Source organism: Trachemys scripta, chromosome 3 (assembly GCF_013100865.1).
Source record: "Trachemys scripta elegans isolate TJP31775 chromosome 3, CAS_Tse_1.0, whole genome shotgun sequence".
Lineage (NCBI taxonomy): Eukaryota > Metazoa > Chordata > Testudines > Emydidae > Trachemys > Trachemys scripta.
Window position 1 is genome coordinate 99,027,056 of NC_048300.1, and position 19,933 is coordinate 99,046,988.

The window sequence follows — 19,933 nt, forward strand, 5'->3', positions numbered from 1 at the left end:
CTTAGAGACTAACAAATTTATTAGAGCATAAGCTTTCGTGGACTACAGCCCACTTCTTCGGATGCATCCGAAGAAGTGGGCTGTAGTCCACGAAAGCTTATGCTCTAATAAATTTGTTAGTCTCTAAGGTGCCACAAGTACTCCTGTTCTTTTTTAAATATAAGGAGATAATTGTGGAGCTCACCACATAATTATGAAAATATCTTTGTGTTCATTTAAAAGATATCTGTATTATGAGGGTTGTCCCAGCGGGGCTGGTCCTTTAAGGGGGGTTGGACCCAACCTTACCTGTGACAGGTCAGCAACTTCTCAGCTGTGACTGATCAGTGAGGGATCAGGTGATTACACAAGCTCAGGGAATAGAGCTGCAGGGAGCAGGAAGGTTCCTGTAGGTGATCCAGGGGGTGGAAGGGAAAAAGCACTCCAGGAAAGTGTTGGTTCATGTACCTATTGTGTAAGTAGCTGCTGAGGATGTGAAAGATGAAAAGGGTGAGGAAAATGACAGGGAGAGAATGATGCCTCAATGGTAGCCACGTCAGAGGAAATTCCCCCCTCCACACCTTCCCTCGGCAGCTGCACAAAGTCTGAGAAGTGAATACTTGACAGGTAGTTACATTTAACAATTGATTCTGAAGCCCGAATTTTGCCGTGCAGCCTCAAAATGGAAGACATTGGTGAGCTCTCCATTCCCCTTTGCCAGGGGGCAGTCACATACAGATCATAACCTCTTTAGGGCAGGGACTATGTTTTTGTTCTGTTTGTTGAATGCCTAGCACAATAGGATTCTGGTCCATGACTGGGGCTTCTATGCACTACAGTAATGCAAATAACAGAAAGGGTTTTAGAGCCAGGTTTTAGAACCCTGTTATAGTCTTGCTGTCACTGTTAAGTGTTGCACATATAGTAGTAGAATTTTATGTTTGTATTTTATATAATTTAAAATAAAAAATAAATGTATTGGTGTATGATTTGATCATATCCTGCCAGCCCCCCTTTTTGAATAGCAGAAAGGAATGGCCTAATGGGTCGTTGGTAGAGATACATCAGCCAGAATCTGTGTCTGGACTGATTTCAAGGCAGTAATAGATCCTTTGATGGTCACCAGTTTGTTGTAGGTTTAGCATTTTAAAATAAGTAAAAGAATGCCATGATTGTTTTCTTTTGCATTGCAATTTGATGTTCCTGTTCAAAATGTTCTGTGGAAATTAATTCTGTTTTGTGTGTGAATGAGGAATGTGTGGGTTAAAAAATAAGTGTGAAGGCCATTGCTGAACCAGATGGTCTAGGGAGAAACCAGAGACAGACGCAAGGGCGCCAGGAAGCTGCAACATGCCCCTATTGAAATGTCAGAGGAGGGCAGATTGACGACTCTAAAAATGAGACAGGCACCTATAAATGGGGACAAAATAGCGGTAATCAAAACCAGCATGGAATAACTCCCTAAAAAAATGAATAAAAAAACAAAAACAATTTAAAAAAACAAGCACTCGTCAAACAACAATTGATTATAGCATGACGGTGCAAAACTCATTGGTCCCAATGAAGAAAAATCACTATATAAACAAGGTGACTTGCCATGAAACTTTGGGTTTGTCCTGCCAAGACTTCCCCGGAGCATCACGTCGCGACCGACGCAACCCGGCTCCTCCCTACTCGTGATCAAGCTAGCTGGCCACTAGATTGATCTGGACTGGTAACTATAACATCAACTTGTGTGTGTGGTGTGACTGAATGCATATGCTAATTTTTGTATCTTTAATAAACACGGAGTATTGCCTTTTCCCCTGAAAAAGATCCTGTGTGCTTCTTATAAGCATAACACACCTACCTCAGAAGTTGTCACTACACAAATAATAAACGGTAGAATATTTTTTCCAACTACATTTTAAATTTTAATTCTTCCTTCATCCTGTAAAACAGAAGCATTAGCTCACAATGTATCAGCACAAAGGAATTTGAATTACCATGGTCAGGAGGCATGCAGTATGTTCAATTTCTCTTTTAATTTTGTCAAAAACGTGAAGGAATTTCTCTTGCTCCTTCCCTCAAGTAAAATGCCTTGTTTAGAACCAAGATATGCTAAAAGCCAGTGGATCTGGAGGAAAATTTCTGTGCCAAAATGAGCTCCATGAGTGTCAGCTGCATAACTGAGCTGTGAGCATGGGGATGAAGGGAGATTGATTTCCACTGGGTAAAGGGATAGCAGATGTGACCTTGTGACCCCTTCTTACCCAGGGTCTGGCCCAAACTAATCTGAAGTGTGCACAAACCTATTAACCATATCTCCATTGGTAGGCAACATACCCACTCTTTACTCCCAACATTTTCCTGAAGACCTGCCTTGGACATCACTTCCACAGCGTGCACATGTTCTCATAATTTTCTCAGCAGAAATGCATCATTTCTGGGCATTTGACAATTAAGGATTTGGTCAAGTATGTTTAAAGTGCACAAACAAATGTTTACATGCTCGCAATTTTGGGGATTATTTTGCTATGGACATAGATAAATTCTACATTGTGCCTTACGTAGCATGAAAGCCAACAAAGCGGGTGGCAAATAAGATGGAAAAGAAATAGCCTGCCTTATAGACTCATAGAAATGTAGGGCTGGAATGGACCTTGAGAGGTCATCAAGTCCAGCCCCCTGTGCTCAGACAAGACCCAGTAAATCTAAACCATTCGTGACAGGTATTTGTCCAACATGTTCTTAAAAACCTCCAAATGATGGGGATCCCACAACCTCCCTTGGAAGCCTATTACAGTGCTTTGCTACACTTATAGTTCGAAAGTTTTTCCTAATATCCAACCTAAATCTCTCTTGCTGCAGATTAAGCCCATTGCTTCTTGTCCTACCTTCAGTGCATACAGAGAACAATTGATCACAGTCCTCTTTATAATAGCCCTTAACATACACCTCTATCTTGATATAACCCTGTCCTCGGGAGCCAAAAAATCTTACCGTTATAGGTGAAACTGCGTTATATCGAACTTGCTTTGATCCGCTGGAGTGCGCAGCCCTGCCCCTCCCCAGAGCACTGCTTTACCGCGTTATATCAGAATTTGTGTTATATCGGGTTGCGTTACATCGGGGTAGAGGTGTATTTGAAGAGTATTATTAGGTCCCTGCTCAGTTTTATTTTCTCAAAACTAAACATGCCCAGTTTTTTTAACCGTTCCTCAGAAGTCAGGTTTTCTAAACCTTTTATCATTTTTATTGCTCTCCTCTGGACTCTCTCCAATTCATCCACATCTTTCCTAAAGCACAATGCCCAGCACTGGACACAGTACACCAGCTGAAGACTCACCAGTGCCCATTAGAGTAGGACAATTACCTCCCATGTCTTACATAAAATACTCCTGTTAATATACCCTAGAATGACAGCAACCTTGTTTATGACTTCATCACACAGTTGGCTCATAATTAATTTATGATCCTCTATAAAGCCCAGATCCTTTTTAGCAGTACTACCACCTAGCCAGTTATTCCCCATTTTGTAGTGCATTTGATTTTTCCTTCCTAACTGCAAAGAAGTACGCTTATCTTTATTGAATTTCATCTTGTTGAATTCATACCAATTCTCCAATTTGTCAAGGTCATTTGGAATTCTAATTCCGTCCTCCAAAGTGCTTGCAACCCTCCCATGTTGGTTTCATCTGCAAATTTTATCTTTATAGGTACTGAAGTTAAGCTGACTGATCTATAGTACCAAGGGTCCTCTTTGTTCCCCCTTTTAAAGATAGGTACTATATTTGTCCGTCTCCAGTTCTGTGGGACCTCACCCATCCCTCCATGAGTTCTCAAAGATTGCTTCAGCTAGTTCTTTAAGTACCCTAGGATGAATTTCATCAGACCCTGCTAACTTGAATATATGCAACTTATCTAAATGTTCTTTAACCTATTCTTTCTCTATTTTGGCTTGCATTTCTTTCCTCTTGTCAATATTAATTGTGTTGAGTATCTGGTCACATTTTAGTGAAGACTGAAGTGAACTATGCATTAAACAACTCAGCCTTCTTGATGTCATCAGTTATTAGCTCTTCTTCCCCACTAAATAGAGAACCTACACTTTCCTTCATCTTTCTCTTGCTTCTAATGTATTTAAAGAACCTCTTCTTATTATTTTTCATGTCCCTTGCTAGCTATATCTCATTTTGTGCCTTAGCCTTTCTGATTTGGTCCCTAAATGGTTGAGCTATTCTTTAATACTCCTCCTTAGCAATTCGTCTATGTTTCCACGTTTTGTAAGAGTCCTTTTTTATTGTCAAGTCATTAAAGAGCTCTTGTTGGTGCCATATTGTCATTGTATTATTCTTCCTAACTCTCCCTCATGTCGGGATAGTTTGCAGTTGTGCCTTTTATATTGTCTCCTTCAGGAACTGCTAGCTCTCCTGAACTCCTTTTTCCCATAGATTTTCTTCCCATGGGACCTTACTTACCAGTTCTCTGAATTTGTTAGAGTCTACTTTTTTGAAGTCCATTGTCCTTATTCTGATGCTCTCACTCCTTTCTTTCCTTAGAATCACGAAATCTATAATTTCATGATCAGTTTCTCACTAATTGCCTTCTAGCTTCAGATTCACTACCAATTCCTCCTTGCTGGTCAGAATCAAGCCTAAAACAGGTGTCCCCAATACATTCCAAGAACTTACTGGAAATTTTGTGTTTTGCCATATTACCTTTTCCACAGATCTCAGCGTAATTAAAGACCCCCCATTACTACCAGGTCTTTCGTTGCCTATGTGCTACTATTTCCAGTTCTTCCTGTTTATTCCCCATACTCCTTGCCGTATTAAACTATCACTAATTCAAAACAACCTTCGAAGATACTTTAAAACTCTGGTAATTTTTAATGATATTTTAAAATTATTTTTTCAATAAATAGATGAACATGCTGCTCAAAATAAGTAAGCCACCAGTGAAATCCTGGCATCATTAAAGTCCATGGCTAAACTCCCATAGTCTTCAATGGGGGCAGAATTTCACCGTATATATCAAATGAGAAACTATATCAAGAGAAAACTAAATTGTAATACATGTTCCTTGTTTGAGAAGATATGTTCTCAGCATGAAAGGGATAAATATAGTCATTAATTATTTTTCAGAGGCAGGAATCCATATATGTTTTATAAGTTTCACCTAGTACTCCATACCATCCAGTGGAAACTATCACAATCCAGACAGACACACATTTATCCTGAGAAAAATATTTTTAAAATTAGACCTATTTCACCAAGAACCATCTAAGAAGTAAACTCTGAAAGGGAAGATCTTGCTTAACTTCATCACAATGAATTGGAAGAAAATAGAGAATGAGATCTTCACCTGCACTCCAGCCTTTTCACGCTGACTAAAAAAGGCAGAGTGGCCCTACAAGCTCTGTAAACGGCCAGAGAAGGATTCCCCCAGCACAGACACCGGGGGAACAGCTATCAAGCTACTCTTCCATAGACCTCCTCACAAGTCCTAATGTACGGGGCATTCTAGGGCTGGAATGGCATCATGTAACACTCCTGGAATTTTGGACAGAGTTGCAACCCATAGGGCAGCCTGGAGAGGCTGCCATAAACTTATGCGGGGCCCTGGCCCTGTTCACCTCGGGGACCCCTTGGGTCTCTGGAGCAGCCCAGGATTGAGGGCATAAAGGTGGCTTAGAGACACCTTTGTCTCTCTCCCTGGGCTGCAAGTTGTGTGCTGTCTCTCTTAGGCTCTGTCTATGCAGCAGCTGGGAAGGTCTTTCCCAGCATGAGTAGACAGATGTGTGCTTGAGCTTGCATGCTAAAAATAGCAGTGGGGTCAACGTGGCATTGAGGGTGTCATCAGCTAACTACCTGGGCAATGTCCCACCCGAACCTCATGCTATGTACTCAGGCGGCTAGCCAGGGCCGGTGCAAGGAAGTTTCGCACCCTAGGCGAAACTTTCCCCTAACGCCCCCTTCCCCCTGCGGCAGCTCCCCTCCCTGCCCCCCCCCCCCGAGGACCCCCCCCTGTAGCTTCCCCCCCCCCCGCCCTGAGGTGTCCCCCTGCGGCAGCTCCTCACCCTAGCTCACCTCTGCTCCGCCTCCTCCCCGAGCACGCCGCCCCCGCTCTAATTCTCCTCCCCTCCCAGGCTTGCAGCGCCAAACAGCTGATTGGCGCCGCAAGCCTGGGAGGCGGGAGAAGAGGAGCGGCGACCGCGCGCTCGGGGAGGGAGCATAGGAACGCTGTAAAAAAAAAATTGGGGGCACCACTTTTTGGTGCCCCCAAATCTTGGCGCCCTAGGCAACTGCCTAGTTTACCTAAATGGTAGCACCAGCCCTGCGCTAGCCCAAGACAATTCCTGTGTCACTGCAGCCTCACTGCTATTTTTAACATGCTGGCTGCCACAGAGCTAGCACAAGTCTGTCTGTGTAGACATAGCCTTGAGGCATAGTTCCTACAACTCGTGGTTTAAATCAGTGGTTCTCAACCTTTTTCACACTATTTTTCACCCCAGGACCCACTTTCAGATTTAGTGAAGAATCCCCTTCACCCCCCTTAACAATATGGGAAGGGCAGGGAAGTTGTGACCCCCTGATACCTGTGCATGACCCTCAGGTCAAGAACCCACATCGTTTTTATCTATACGGTTAGAAACTTGATATAAGCTATTTCATTGGGGAAGGGATAAAACTGAACAATAAAATAATAGTGGGTTTTTTTGGGTTTTTTTTACTTTGCATCTGTGGCTTTTCTTTATCGTTATCTTCAGAACTTCTTACTTGAACAAAAACTCCAAGGAGACAAACATGACAAACTCAATTAATTCAATTTCCCCTTTCAGAAGTATAACTTACGGTTGTTTCCAAAGTTATCTTGCACAGACTACTGCAGCAACAAACATAAGACCCTGCTGATAATAAGATCCTCCCATTGGCTCATCTAATCTCATCTAGAGTATGGAAGGTTAATAAAAAACATCTAAAGACTAAACACTAAAACTAGTGCCAAAATTAGTTTGACTCAGTCATTCTTTCTAGAAGCTGATGCCTAGCTCGCCAGTGGTCCTCTGAGATTCTTGCTCCTGACTTCAAACTGATTTTATATTTGCCACTCATAATTCCAGTGGTCACTAAATTCCAGTAAAGATTTAAAACTCCTTAAGACACAATATACCACACTTCATTTTCTCTTCAAAATATGTAAGTGCAATTTTTTAATATAAAAACTTTATTAACGGAACATAAATCAGCAGAGTGAAATGTGTGTGTGACTGAATGAAAGACAGACAGACAGATATTCTACTTCTGATTCAGCTTGTACTGAAAGTTTCTGGGTAGCTAAGAACTTACAAACCCAAACTAGGGCCTTTAAAAAAAAAAAAAAAAGCTAAAACACAAATGTCCAAAGTAACCAGAAGAAAAACTTCTGTTTAACTGGAGTTAAGACTGTAATTCCATATCAGTAACTTAAGGGAAACATGTAAAAGAACATTGAAATTGGGGGGCATTTAGAAAGCCATACAATTTTTGCTTAAGGTCAAACTAAAAAAATTGGAACGTATGAAAATGCAGAGTTCTGTATTCCCTGCCTCTATGTTCATTCTAAACAGACTAGTAAGGAGTGGTCTGTTGGCTGGCCACAAGATCTCTGCCTGCTCTGACCCAGTGATCCAAACCTTTTCTTAGGGGCAGGGCCGGCTCCAGGGTTTTGGCCGCCCCAAGCAGCCAAAACAAAACAAAACAAAAAAAGCCGCGATCGCAATCTGCGGCGGCAATTCGGCGGGAGGTCCTTCGCTCCCAGGCGGAGTGAAGGACCGTCCGCCAAATTGCCGCCGAATACCTGGATGTGCCGCCCCTCTCCGGAGTGGCCGCCCCAAGCACCTGCTTGAGAAGCTGGTGCCTGGAGCCGGCCCTGCTTAGGGGAAATAGAGAGGCAATTGTCTTTATTCCTGTCAGCAGAGTGTGTAACAGGGTATACTGGCCCTTTAAAACTGAGCTGGGAAGTCTCTGGGGCAATATTACTCTTTTCTAGGTATAGTGTCTTAAAAAAAGACAGAACTGTGGGACAAAGGAACTGATTACCCTGAAAGAGGAAGTGGTCTCAGAGTAGCAGTTTGGGGTTTGGGAAAGTATCCAGGCCGCTGACTCTGTGTAAGGCTTGGGACCAGGGATTTGAGCGTGGGCAGGGTAAGACTCCCCTACAACATAACCAGAACAAATCCTGGAAAAAGAAATCCCAGGGTCTGCTGTAGACCTCTACAGAAAGGCATACTTGGAGAGGCTGCAAGATAGCAGCCTCTCCTTCCTAGTAACTTAGGAGAGTGTGGAGGGAACTGGAACTGCTGCTAGATCCTGAAACAGGGAGAATGCTGCTTAATTTGACTTTAACTGCCAAACCTCTGGGGAGAGCCTCGTAACCCACCAGGAACACTTGGCAGGAAGAAGCCCTGTGGGCAAGCCATTCTCTAACGATATTACAAAAATTTTCAGTTTGTTTGTTTAGACTTTACCGCAAGAGCTCTGGGGAGAGAAATCCCTCCAGTTAGAGGCTGTACTGCTTGTTTTTAAAATAGATTAATAAGCAAGACCTCCAGGGAACACTGGTCTGTTACAGGCTGGAATAGCACACACAGCGGAATGGATACCAAGGTTAATGAAGAATCAATGCCCCCAAATATCCAACCCCTCATCCCAATATAAAAGAACTCTGTACTCCTGCACAGGGTACATCTTCAAACTGAGACAATGTGAATCATATCCCCACACCACTGTACCATACCAGACATAGAATCATAGGACTGGAAGGGACTTTGAGAGGTCATCTAGTCCAATCCCCTGCACTCAAGGCAGGACTGAGTATTATTTAGGCCATCCCTGACAGGGGTTTGTCTAACCTGCTCTTAAAAATCTCCAATGATGGAAATTCCACAACCTCCTTGTGTAATTTATTCCAGTGCTTAACTACCCTGACAGGAAGTTTTTCCTAATGTCCAACCTAAACTGCCCTTGGGGCAATTTAAGCCCATTGCTTCTTATCCTATCTTCAGAGGTAAAGGAGAACAATTTTTCTCCCTCCTCCTTGTAACAACCTTTTATGTATTTGAAAACTGTTATGTCCCCTCTGTCTTCTCTTCTCCAGACTAAACAAATTTCCCTTTCCAATATACCCTCATAGGTCATGTTTTCTAGACCTTTAATCATTTTTGTTGCAGTCCTCTGGACTTTCTCTAATTTGTCCATGTTTCCTGAAAAGTGGCACCCAGAACTGGACACAATACTCCAGTTGAGGCCTAATCAGGGCAGAGTAGAGTGAAAGAATTACTTCTCGTGTCTTACTTACAACATGCCGGCTAATACAGCCCAGAATGATGTTTGCTATTTTTTTTTTGCAACAGTGTTACACTGTTGACTCATATTTCACTTGTGATCCAGTATGACCCCAAGATCCCTTTCTGCAGTACTCCTTCCTAGGCAGTCATTTCCCATATGGAATACCCAACCGCTACTTATGTGCCACCTACACAATCAAACTATCCTCCAATGCATCCTCCACTGCAAGACTGCAATACCAACATTTCACAGATTTAAGGCCAGAGGGGACTTTTATGATCATCTAGTCTAACCTTCTACAAAACACAGGCCATAGAATTTCACCCAGTGATTCCTGTAGTTGCTGGAATTATTCTTCCTTACTACATATGTGAACACTATGGAGCACCATACCATGTGATTTAACTGAAGACCACCCTCTACATTCCCATGTACACACACAAGACTTATCCTTTCTCCTTCTCACCTTTCCAGCAGAGTTCCCTCACACCAGCCATTGGAAATTTTACAAAGGGCTATAAGAATCTGCCAATGTTTTACACCTACCCAAGTTTTCAAACTTCCTCCTCTCAGAAATGGTTATTTTCTGATGTGGGGCATCAACTAACTTCCTCCAAAATTTAAATCCAAATCTGTTAACTTACTCTGACTGGCTCATTCAGCATCATCCTCTCCATTTTCCACTTTTCTTGCATGAGGAACTAACTGGAAGCTGTGGTGTGTATTAAAAAGTGTATGCGTTCATGTAAATGAAAAGGGGGGTGACAAAGGCTCCCAGGAAACTCAGTAACATACCAGCTGAACCCAGAAACCAGTAGGAAAATCAAACCCAAAGTATTTGGGTTTGAATCAGTTCAATGTTACACTGCATTTCCCTATTATGGTACATTGCTTTGTGGGATTTGCAGTGTGGGGCGCCTGATGCCCCTCATTCTCTCCTACAGGCTGAGCTCGCTGAATGGACTACAGTTTCCCCGATGCAGCGCAGTGTCCCCCCAAACTAAGTGGTGTGATGCATAATGGGAACCAATCCACAGCAGAGAATGGGAACATCAGATCAGAACTATAACTCCCATAAGGCAAAAAGAACGAGGAGTACTTGTGGCACCTTAGAGACTAACAAATTTATTTGGGCATAAGCTTTCGTGGGCTAAAACCCACTTCATCAGATGCATGGAGTGGAAAATACAGTAGGAAGATATATATTACAGTACATGAAAAGATGGGAGTTGCCTTACCAAGTGGGGGGTCAGTTCTAACGACACAATTCAATTAAAGTAGGCTATTATCAACAGGACAAAAAAATCACTTTTGTAGTGTAATCAGGGTGGCTCATTTCAAACAGTTGACAAGAAGGTGTGAGTAACAGTAGGAAGAAATTAGCATGGGGAAATTTGTTTTTAGTTTTTGTAGTGACCCATCCACTCCCAGTCTTTATTCAGGCCTAATTTGATGGTGTCCAGTTTGCAAATTAATTCCAGTTCTCCAGTTTCTCATTGGAGTTTGTTTTTGAAGTTTTGTTGTTGAAGAATTGCCACTTTTAAGTCTGTTGTTGAGTGTCCAGGGAGGTTGAAGTGTTTTCTGACTAGTTTTTGAATGTTATAATTCTTGACATCTGATTTGTGTCCATTTATTCTTTTGTGTAGAGACTGTCCAGTTTGGCCAATGTACATGGCAGAGGGGCATTGCTGGCTAATTTTCCCATGCTAATTTCTTCCTACTGTTACTCACACCTTCTTGTCAACTGTTTGAAATGAGCCACCGATTACCACTACAAAAGTGATTTTTTGTCCTGTTGATAACAGCCCCTTTAATTGAATTGTCTCGTTAGAACTGACCCCCCCCACACCTTGGTAAGGCGACTCCCATTTTTTCATGTACTGTAATATATATCTTCCTACTATATTTTCCACTCCATGCATTTGATGAAGTGGGTTTTAGCCCATGAAAGCTTATGCCCAAATAAATTTGTTAGTCTCTAAGGTGCCACAAATACTCCTCGTTGTTTTTGCTGATACAGACTAACATGGCTACCACTCTGAAACTTGTTCCCATAAGGCAAACGATCACAACAGGGAAATGCAGTTTAATGTTAAACTGACTCAAAACAAAACATTTAGCTGTTTCCAAACTGAAATTTTTTAGATTTTTGTTTCTCAGACCAAAGTCAGTGACAATGCATCAGACATGGCAAGAAAGGGCAAGCGACAGGCACTGGTGCTATTACTTCTTTAACCTTCTAATCTGCCTTATCTAGTATATAGACCTGAGTATATTCATCTTAAAACAACTCGAAGTTGCTCAGCATGCCCAGAACAGCACAATGCAAGTAACTTGAGCAAAAAGGCAGATCCCCCTCCCTAGGGAAGTATGCTTTCCAAGCACAACTCATGTCATAGGACTGAGTTCACAATATGTGAAAGTACTTGAGCAAAACTACAAAAAGCATAACTCACATATTCACTTCACTTGGGACAATTAGTCCATAGAATCAGTGCGCTGAAGAAATTAAACTAGGAGGAAGGACTAAAGAAACAAAATAGATACAGCTTGGCTAAGCAGTTTTTAAAATTTTTTTGGAAGGGTGTCAAAAGCAGGAATATAGAGAAATTTAGGACCATAGATGAGTACAGATAAGGAAAACTGGCTGAAATTAGGAAATGATAAATTTAAGCTAAGTGCCAGGAAAAAAATTCCTGTCAGGGAGTTCTATTAGGACTAGACTACAAGGAACAATCCCATCCTTGGCAGGAAAGGGACTAAATAAGCAGTAAGTCTATTTCATCTCTAGTATCTCTAGTTCTACAGTAGCACATAAAACTGTGATGTCAGCCCCCATCTGCCACTTGCTGAATTTTCAAACACCTCTGTGCTTTTTCTCAGGCTGCAGCACATGCTTGGAGGAACTCGCTGTAAACACCACTAAACTCTTTCATTATTTACCTTCAAACTCCCCTTCTCCACGAGACCTACAGAAAACTTGACAATGGCAAGGCTGCTTGTGTGCCAAGACCACTGTCTGTCATGCTGACCAAGGGTGTCTCATAGTTTTCTTGTATTCCCCCATCTATCTGTATCCATCTGTTGTCTCTTGTCTTAGGCTGGGCCTACACTACCCGCCTGAATTGGCGGGTAGAAATCGACCTCTCGGGGATCGATTTATCGCGTCCCGTTGGGACGCGACAATCGATTCCCGAATCAACGCTCTTACTCCACCAGCGGAGGTGGGAGTAAGCGCCGTCGACGGGAAGCCGCAGACGTCGATTTTGCCACCGTCCTCACAGCGGGGTAAGTCAGCTGCGATACGTCGAATTCAGCTACGCTATTCACGTAGCTGAATTTGCGTATCTTAAATCGACTCCCCCCTGTAGTGTAGATGTAGCCATAGACTGTAAGCTCTCTGGAGCAGGGACTGTCTTTCTGCTCTGTGTTTCTACTGCACCTAGCACAACAGGGTTTTGGTTCCACAACTACAGTAGCACAAACAATAAATCATACATAATAATGTACTGAATGCAAAAGACTGGAAAAAAAGTACTCTATTCGCTGGTACTTATTCCAGTATAGGACACTGACATTTACAGGTCTGGTTAAGCTCTCAGTATAATAATGAACAAAAAACATAATAAATTTCTAGCCCTAATGGTTGTGGAGAATAGCTTGAAAAAAATGAACCCAATAGACTATGACACCAAGAGGCAAATAAAAAGAATCTCTACAAATTATTATTTTTAACTGTGTCATGATGTTTGGGACCAAACTCATTTATTTAAATGCTTGGGGCTGGTGATGCTAATAAGAATAATGGAGAACAGGACCAGGGTCTAAAAGAAAGATACCTAGCATGTACTAATACCTGCATTATATACCCTGGGTTTATCTAGGCTTTCCACCAGGTGTGGGAGCCTAGGTACAGGAATACTCTACTAATACATGTGGCAGATGAGATAAATGCTTATGGTCAATCTTATAACATACCTCACATGGCTTTTTACCTTACTATAGCAAAGTATGAAAATGAAAACAGTCATAACATTTTGCCTTTTGTCTTTAAATAGAAAATACATATGTGCCTATTTGGCTTTGATCACACTGGCTTTTTTGTTTTAAAATGCTTCTGCTCAATGCATTGACAAAGTTCAGTCATTGGAAGATGGATGTGATGGAATGATGAATAAGCTGTACCCTGGTGCCCTTGGACATACAATAGAGAAAGGATTCCTGGTGGCACTATATTCAGTGTAACTGGCTTTGGGGAGGAAAATTCCTTGAAAGCAGCAACAACATTCAGCAAAAGTAACAGAAAGAGAATACGTAGGAGGGGAACAAATCAGTTAACAAATCTTTATTTCAGATACTGTAGCTAAAGTATAGCTAGCTAACTAGACTACTACTATTAAAATGGCAAACCGATTGCCAAATTCAAATGTTCAGGTTGAAAATATTCCTCTTAATTTTGAGCTTTACCATCATCTTGAACCCTCTGGAGTTTAAAAAAGTTCCCTTGTGTTTTCAGCATGCATTGATGATACTCAGAAAAGCAGACTACTCTCATTGCTGTTTTATGGGCAGTATCACATCTAAAGAAACAGCATAGGCATTGCCCAATGGAGACTTTCCAATAATCTTTATTCACAGGGGTTTATCATGGGTCATGAAAAAGGTGGCAGGACTTTCCTTGAAGAACACAAGGATGCTTGAGGAGCACATTGGAACGTGTCAAGAATACCCCCGCATGCACTTCAATGAAAAATATCTTTCAAGTGTAATTTTCTGTGGGTTTGCTGTTTCTTAGGAAGGTTAGGCTGTTTGACTATGTCAGTTCCATATTCATTTGCTTTGAACTTGTATCTGGACTGGTAACAGTACTCCAACGTGGCTTCTAGACCAGGAGGCTAAGTTTAGCTAGCCAGGCACCCAGATAAGTCAATGGATTTAAGGAATATGAAGTGGATCCTGTATATCATCACCCAATTCACCTCTCAACATGTCTGAAAAAGAAAAAGGTAGAAGGGATGTATATAAAAGTTAATCATTGAGTGCTTTGCTTGTAGCAAGATTCCAGCTGCAGCCCAAACAGCTAGTCTCTCTTACAGAGCCCGTAGGTTCCCAAAACTTAATAAAGAAGGAAGCAGCTGGATCAGCATTCAAAATGCCTTCCAAGACTTTATTGTGGACCAACACAAAATGAAGCTCCTGCTTCTTTCAAGCCCAGCACAGACCCACAGTAAATGAGGGTTTTTGAGTCTGGAGGGTTAAGGTGGGCTTTCTTCATGTGCTAACAACAGTTAATACAGTCCCTGACTCAGATCTAACCGGGTCATCCCAGCTCTCCCTGGGTAACCAGGAGATAAGCTCACCAATTCCCTCCCAGCACTTCTCGTCAGCGAGGTTCAGACATTCATAAATAATGTCAGAAGGGACCACTGTGATCATCTAGTCTGATCTCCTCTATAACACAGGCCATAAGACTTCCCTGGTTTAATTCCTGTCTGGACTAGAGCATAGCTTTTAGAAAAACCTCCCATCTTGATTTAAACTTTTCCAGAGATGGCGACTCTATCACAACTCTTAGTTAGTTGTTCCAAGCAGGTTCAGCATTTGCCCCTGCTATGATAATAGCAGGAAGGAGAGGGATTTTATTGCACTCAGGCTCCCAACCCAGGGGCCTTCTCTTTGCATCTCTTATGTGACTCCCAGCAGGAATCTCTCTCTCCAGTCATCATATCTGATAATTTATCTGGGTTGGTCCTTACCCTTTTCCCATCTGTCGCTGCTAACCCTTTCCCACATATTCTGAGTGTGCAGTAGGTATGCCCTATCAGACTCATGTAAAATTAGAGTTACCAAAAGGAACTGGCCATTTGTTACTAAAAATGATAGTGTATCAGTCTTTATTCTTCCTCCCCCCTCATGTTGATATTTCACCTTGGACCTGTCCTATGAAATAAATAATAGTGCCACCTCATTACGTTTTAATGTGTTGTAGTTCATATCTGAGAAGGTCAAAAACTAAAAATAATCTAACTAGGCCATCTATTCTACAACTGTTCTATTTAAAAGTGGTTGAGTATGTGTACATGCACGTGAGCTGGTAACAGTGGGAGCCCAAACTCAAACTCAAACTTGACTCTGTATGGCTGCAACTTCACTTGGATACTGACAGTTTACAACACACTCTGTTTTTGCAAAGTCATAATTTGCTGCCATGGAAAGAATTCCATTAGCAGAAAATAAATGTGTTGCCTCAAATCTTCAGGGAAAGAGATATTCCAGGAGGAGGAGAATTATTTTTTTTTCTTGCAACTACAAGAAAGAAGCAGCCAGAAAAACAGAGAGGGGGAGGAGGGAATGGAGGTTGGGTACATGTTTTTGAGATGCTGACATGGAAGATAAATAACCAAGGCTTGGGTAATAAAACTAAAACACTAATAGTGTTCCTTCCAGCGCAAGGCCCAAATCTAGGTTCATCTCAGGGCAAATCTGATACAAAAACTCTTCGTAGAACTATCTTTTGATGAATATTCAAGTTGTTCTTAGAAGAATACAGGAAGGGAAAGGTTTGTAATCTGAAAAAGGAAACAACAGGAAGAAAATGAAATGAAATAACCGAGACAGTTTTAAAATGGTAAATATTTCCCTTTTGAAAGTCATATTAGGACTGGTGAAAAGTGCCCGATTAATAGCCCAGGGGAGTGAAGTATCCACAGAATAATAACAACGTGAGCAGTGCTAGTATACAATTTGTCTCAACCATACACTGGAGGGATCACCTCTAGGCCTCAGGTGGTGTAAACTGTCATAGCTCCACTGCAGTCAACGGAGCTCTGACAATTTACAGCAACTGAAGATCTACCAGTCAGTTTTTCCAACAATTTAATTCTTGGCCTCTCTGCTGAGACTGCCAACAGAGTTCCCAGTTAGTTTCCCTATGTCCTGCCCTTCTCCTTTTTAGGCCCAATTCTGTGAAGTGCTTTTCAACATGAATTGAGGATGCTCAGTACCACCCAGAGTTGGGACCATAGTTTTATTGATTAGACTGAAATACTATAGCCAGTTCAAAGGCTGCCCAAACCAGGCCTGAGATTTGATAAGCAGGATTCACTGCCAAGTGTCAACCGTCAGCTCAGTAGAAAGAGTCAACAAATATGTTCTGCTTTGTTCCTTAATATCGTCCATGCCAATGTAAGGTAGGAAGAGACACCTCATTATAAGGAAAAATTCACTCCAGACATTTACCTGGTGTTCTCCCACTACTATTATTAAAATTACTGTCATCAGTAGTGTGAAAGTATGAAATGAAGGTTAGAGAAAAGGTTATTTATGCTCAGGAATCTGATCCTACATCTCAAAATTATTTTTCTTGCTGTCCTCATATTTTGTCTTTGGCCTACTGTACATCATATCCTGTATTTGGGTCCAGGAAGGATGAAGGTGATTAAAAGATCTTTTTATTGCTAGTATAAACCCACGCGCACACACACACACACACACACACACACACACAGCCCCAATCAAAACTTTCTTTTACAACCAGAGGGAAACCTTCTGTGATTCCTCAGAAAATATGTTTAATTTTTTATTGAGAAAAGCTGTAGTACTGTTTTGGAGAGAATGCAAATGGAAAATTATTAGACAGTTTTGCATGTCAGTCTTTTTTTTTTTTTTTTTTAAAGCATAATTCAGAAGATGCCAGGGGGAATTCTGAGGTGTAGGGAACCATCTTCATATATTTTTGGACTGTCACAAGCGGACAGTCCAAATTCTAGTCCACTGTAATAAAACCAAAGCAAGAGTTCTTCCAGTGACACATACCCTTCTCCCTGTCCAAATTACTACTATATTGGTAGTAAGGATATTTCCTATTTTACAGAAATTGAGAAATCATGTTTAGAATCAAACAGTCCCAGTCTTGCAAGTTGATCCACATTCCCTCTGAATGCAATGCATCTGGGTATTTCACTAAAGTCACTGTACCGTGAATTAGGCTGCAGGATCAGGCCTTTGTAACTACACTAATAGGCTCTTTAATTACTACTTTTTTTAAATTAAAGGTAAATAGATTTGTACACAATACAAATATCTTGAACAAGGGAGGGTTTCAGATATACATAAGGGAACACTGTTGAACTTAGACAATACTAGTTACAGTATTCAGTAAAAATCCATACTCTTGTATAAGGTATATCCATGCTTTGTTTTCAATCACTTTAGCCCCCTTGGTCCATTTTTCCAATCACTAGTTTACCTGTTAACATATGTGTTAAGTCTTTCAATTTTTCTTATTCTTGTTAAGCATATTTCTATAGCGAGTTTTAATTTCTGCAACTACAGAAATCAGGTACCGCTACTATGCTCTTATTTTCCTCTTTAGTCTATTTCATTCTGTTAATTTTTAATGCCAAAGTTAATTGATCAGTAAAAATCACAGCAGCTACGTGTGAAAGGAAATGAGGGATGTTTATAGTTGTGAGAAGTCGGAAAATGGGGGGAAGGGGAGAGGGAAATACCCTCATCACTTATAATTGGATATAGTTGATTAAAAATTACTGTCTCATTCATACCCACAAATGAAACAACTCCAGCTTCCCTGAGGTTCTAAATTTAACAGAAATTGAAAAAACTCCTGCAATTTTTATCTCAAGTTAAATGAAAAATCGAGGTGCTGACATGATACATTTTAGAACAGACCTATCATTCCGAATGAGAAATTAGTTAACAGATTATACAAAACTCTGTAGCTTCTCCATTCCTCCCCAAACCATAGCCCTCCAGCAGGAGTACTACCAATAAATTCCCTCAGAGGCATGGGTTACAAACAACACTCTTGACCATTGTGAAGAGTGAAATCTGTAACTGGTATTTTAGTTGGGAAATCATCGGCTATTGTCTCAATTCTGCTGGCACAGCAGGTGAAAAATCAGGAGCAGCTGTGCTTCTGGGTCTGAATACTCCCCCAGTAGGACAGTGTGTGCAGTACCAGTAACTGCAGGGAGGGCAGGTTTAAATTCTGACTGATGTTCCATGGGAGCCTCCTGGCCAGAGACTCACTGGGAGATTTGATAAATCAATGCATCCTTTGGGTCTCCTGGCCATGCCTCTTCCCTAGTCAGAGGCTATGCGGCTGGCTCCTCGGAGAAGTGGGGTTTGCAGGCTCTTGGCACCACCCCTCCCGATCATCTCCTCCCACCAGATTTTCTGCTGAAAGCAGCCCTAAGCTCAAACTGGTTGAAACCAGCATATCCCAGGGCTAAATTAAGCTCAATGTCTTGCATATGGAGAGTACACAAACAGAAATTAAGGAGTTCATTTTACATAAACAATAGAAAAATACAAAGCAAGAGAATGTACAGGGTGTAGATTTTTGATGTGTCAAGCTTCACCCCCTTTGCATGGTACAGAACAAACTACCCTGTGAAGGACCGGAAAATAAAACAGACGTCACTTCTTTAGAAACACAACTTCTGAGAGAGTAGTATGTCTGTGCACATGGAGAGATATGGGCTAATGTCTATAAATAGTTCCAACGTGGCAGCACTGGAGCAGCAACAGAAGCCAGACTGTGGCAACAGCCGGCTTTGCTATGGAACTTTTAATCTTAATGCCATCTTACTTCTTGTTCTCGGAGATGCACTGAAAATGGGTCTGGCTCATCAAAGCTTTATCATTCTTTTCAACATGGTTTTATCGGGCAATACTAGTAATTTTTCAATGTCATATTTAAATATTGCAATATTTGGTCTTTATTTCAAGCCAATGCAGCAACCTATCAATACCCTGATTTCATTGTAAACACACAAATGTCAAGTAACAGTATTTTAAAATGCAGTTTATATACACATTCAATTAAATGCTGTTAGACATGCAAAGTGTGCTATGTCATGCTATGGAACAGAGTAGAAACAGTATAAAGAAACCTTGTATTGAAAGAAGTCAGATCAAACAATCCCGTAGAAACAAAACACTCATCCACGCTCTTTGTGTGCTATTTCTTTGTTATTTTAAATTGATTTACAGTGGTTATGCGTTCAGGATGAATTTCACTCCATCCCACTAAAACAAACAAACCTAAATCCTGAGTATATGGACTTCAGTGTTCTTGTAAAGTTGAATGCATTAATATTTGCAAAACACTGATATTCTGAAGTAGAAATATTATTTATTATTCTCTTTATTAGCTAAACTAGTGTGGAGTTGGAAAATCTGGTGCAGTGAATTATTTGCTTTCCATTAATCTGGAAAAAAATCGGGTGCACCTCACCTATGCTCAGCATACTGGGGTGGGGCGGAGGGTGAGAGGCCAAGGAGCAGAAGGCTTATGTAACTTTATACCACCTTTCCATCCCTCTGGGTGGGGGCAGATGGGCGAGAGTTTGTCCCCTAGCACAAATTAGAGTAACTTTAAGGATGTTGGCAGTAACTGCTCCATAGATTCCAATCTGTTGACCCAGGACTGCATTCCAGTCACATACCCCAAACCCCAGCGGACACCTGTGTTGGGCTGAGGTGGGGCAGGAACTGGTGATCCTATCCTGGGATTTCCCAAATCAGCAGAGTCCCCAGCTATCTATTTAAGTCAGTTCTCCCTCCAGTTTGTGCTACCAGACTGGCAGTAAAAGGACTGAGCAGGGAGCTAGATCTGG

The 19,933-nt window shown here is 41.4% G+C and overlaps 1 protein-coding gene across 5 annotated transcripts in view; it reads right to left on the reverse strand.

Annotated features, from left to right (window-relative positions):
* AIG1 (androgen induced 1) overlaps positions 1-19,933 on the reverse strand; it is a 191,509-nt gene that overhangs the window by 74,093 nt on the left and 97,483 nt on the right. For 2 of the 5 annotated variants that reach the window (XR_004645100.1, XM_034765508.1), the window contains one exon: positions 13,621-14,281. The exons of 2 other annotated variants lie outside the window; for them this stretch is intronic. Coding sequence is in view for 2 of the 3 variants with exons in the window: in XM_034765508.1 (XP_034621399.1) it covers positions 14,273-14,281 (9 nt within the window). In the remaining variant the exon portion in view is untranslated. Of the gene's footprint in view, positions 1-13,620; positions 14,282-14,436; positions 15,860-19,933 lie in introns of those variants that run through there. One more of the 5 variants, XM_034765506.1, reaches the window with a different exon arrangement.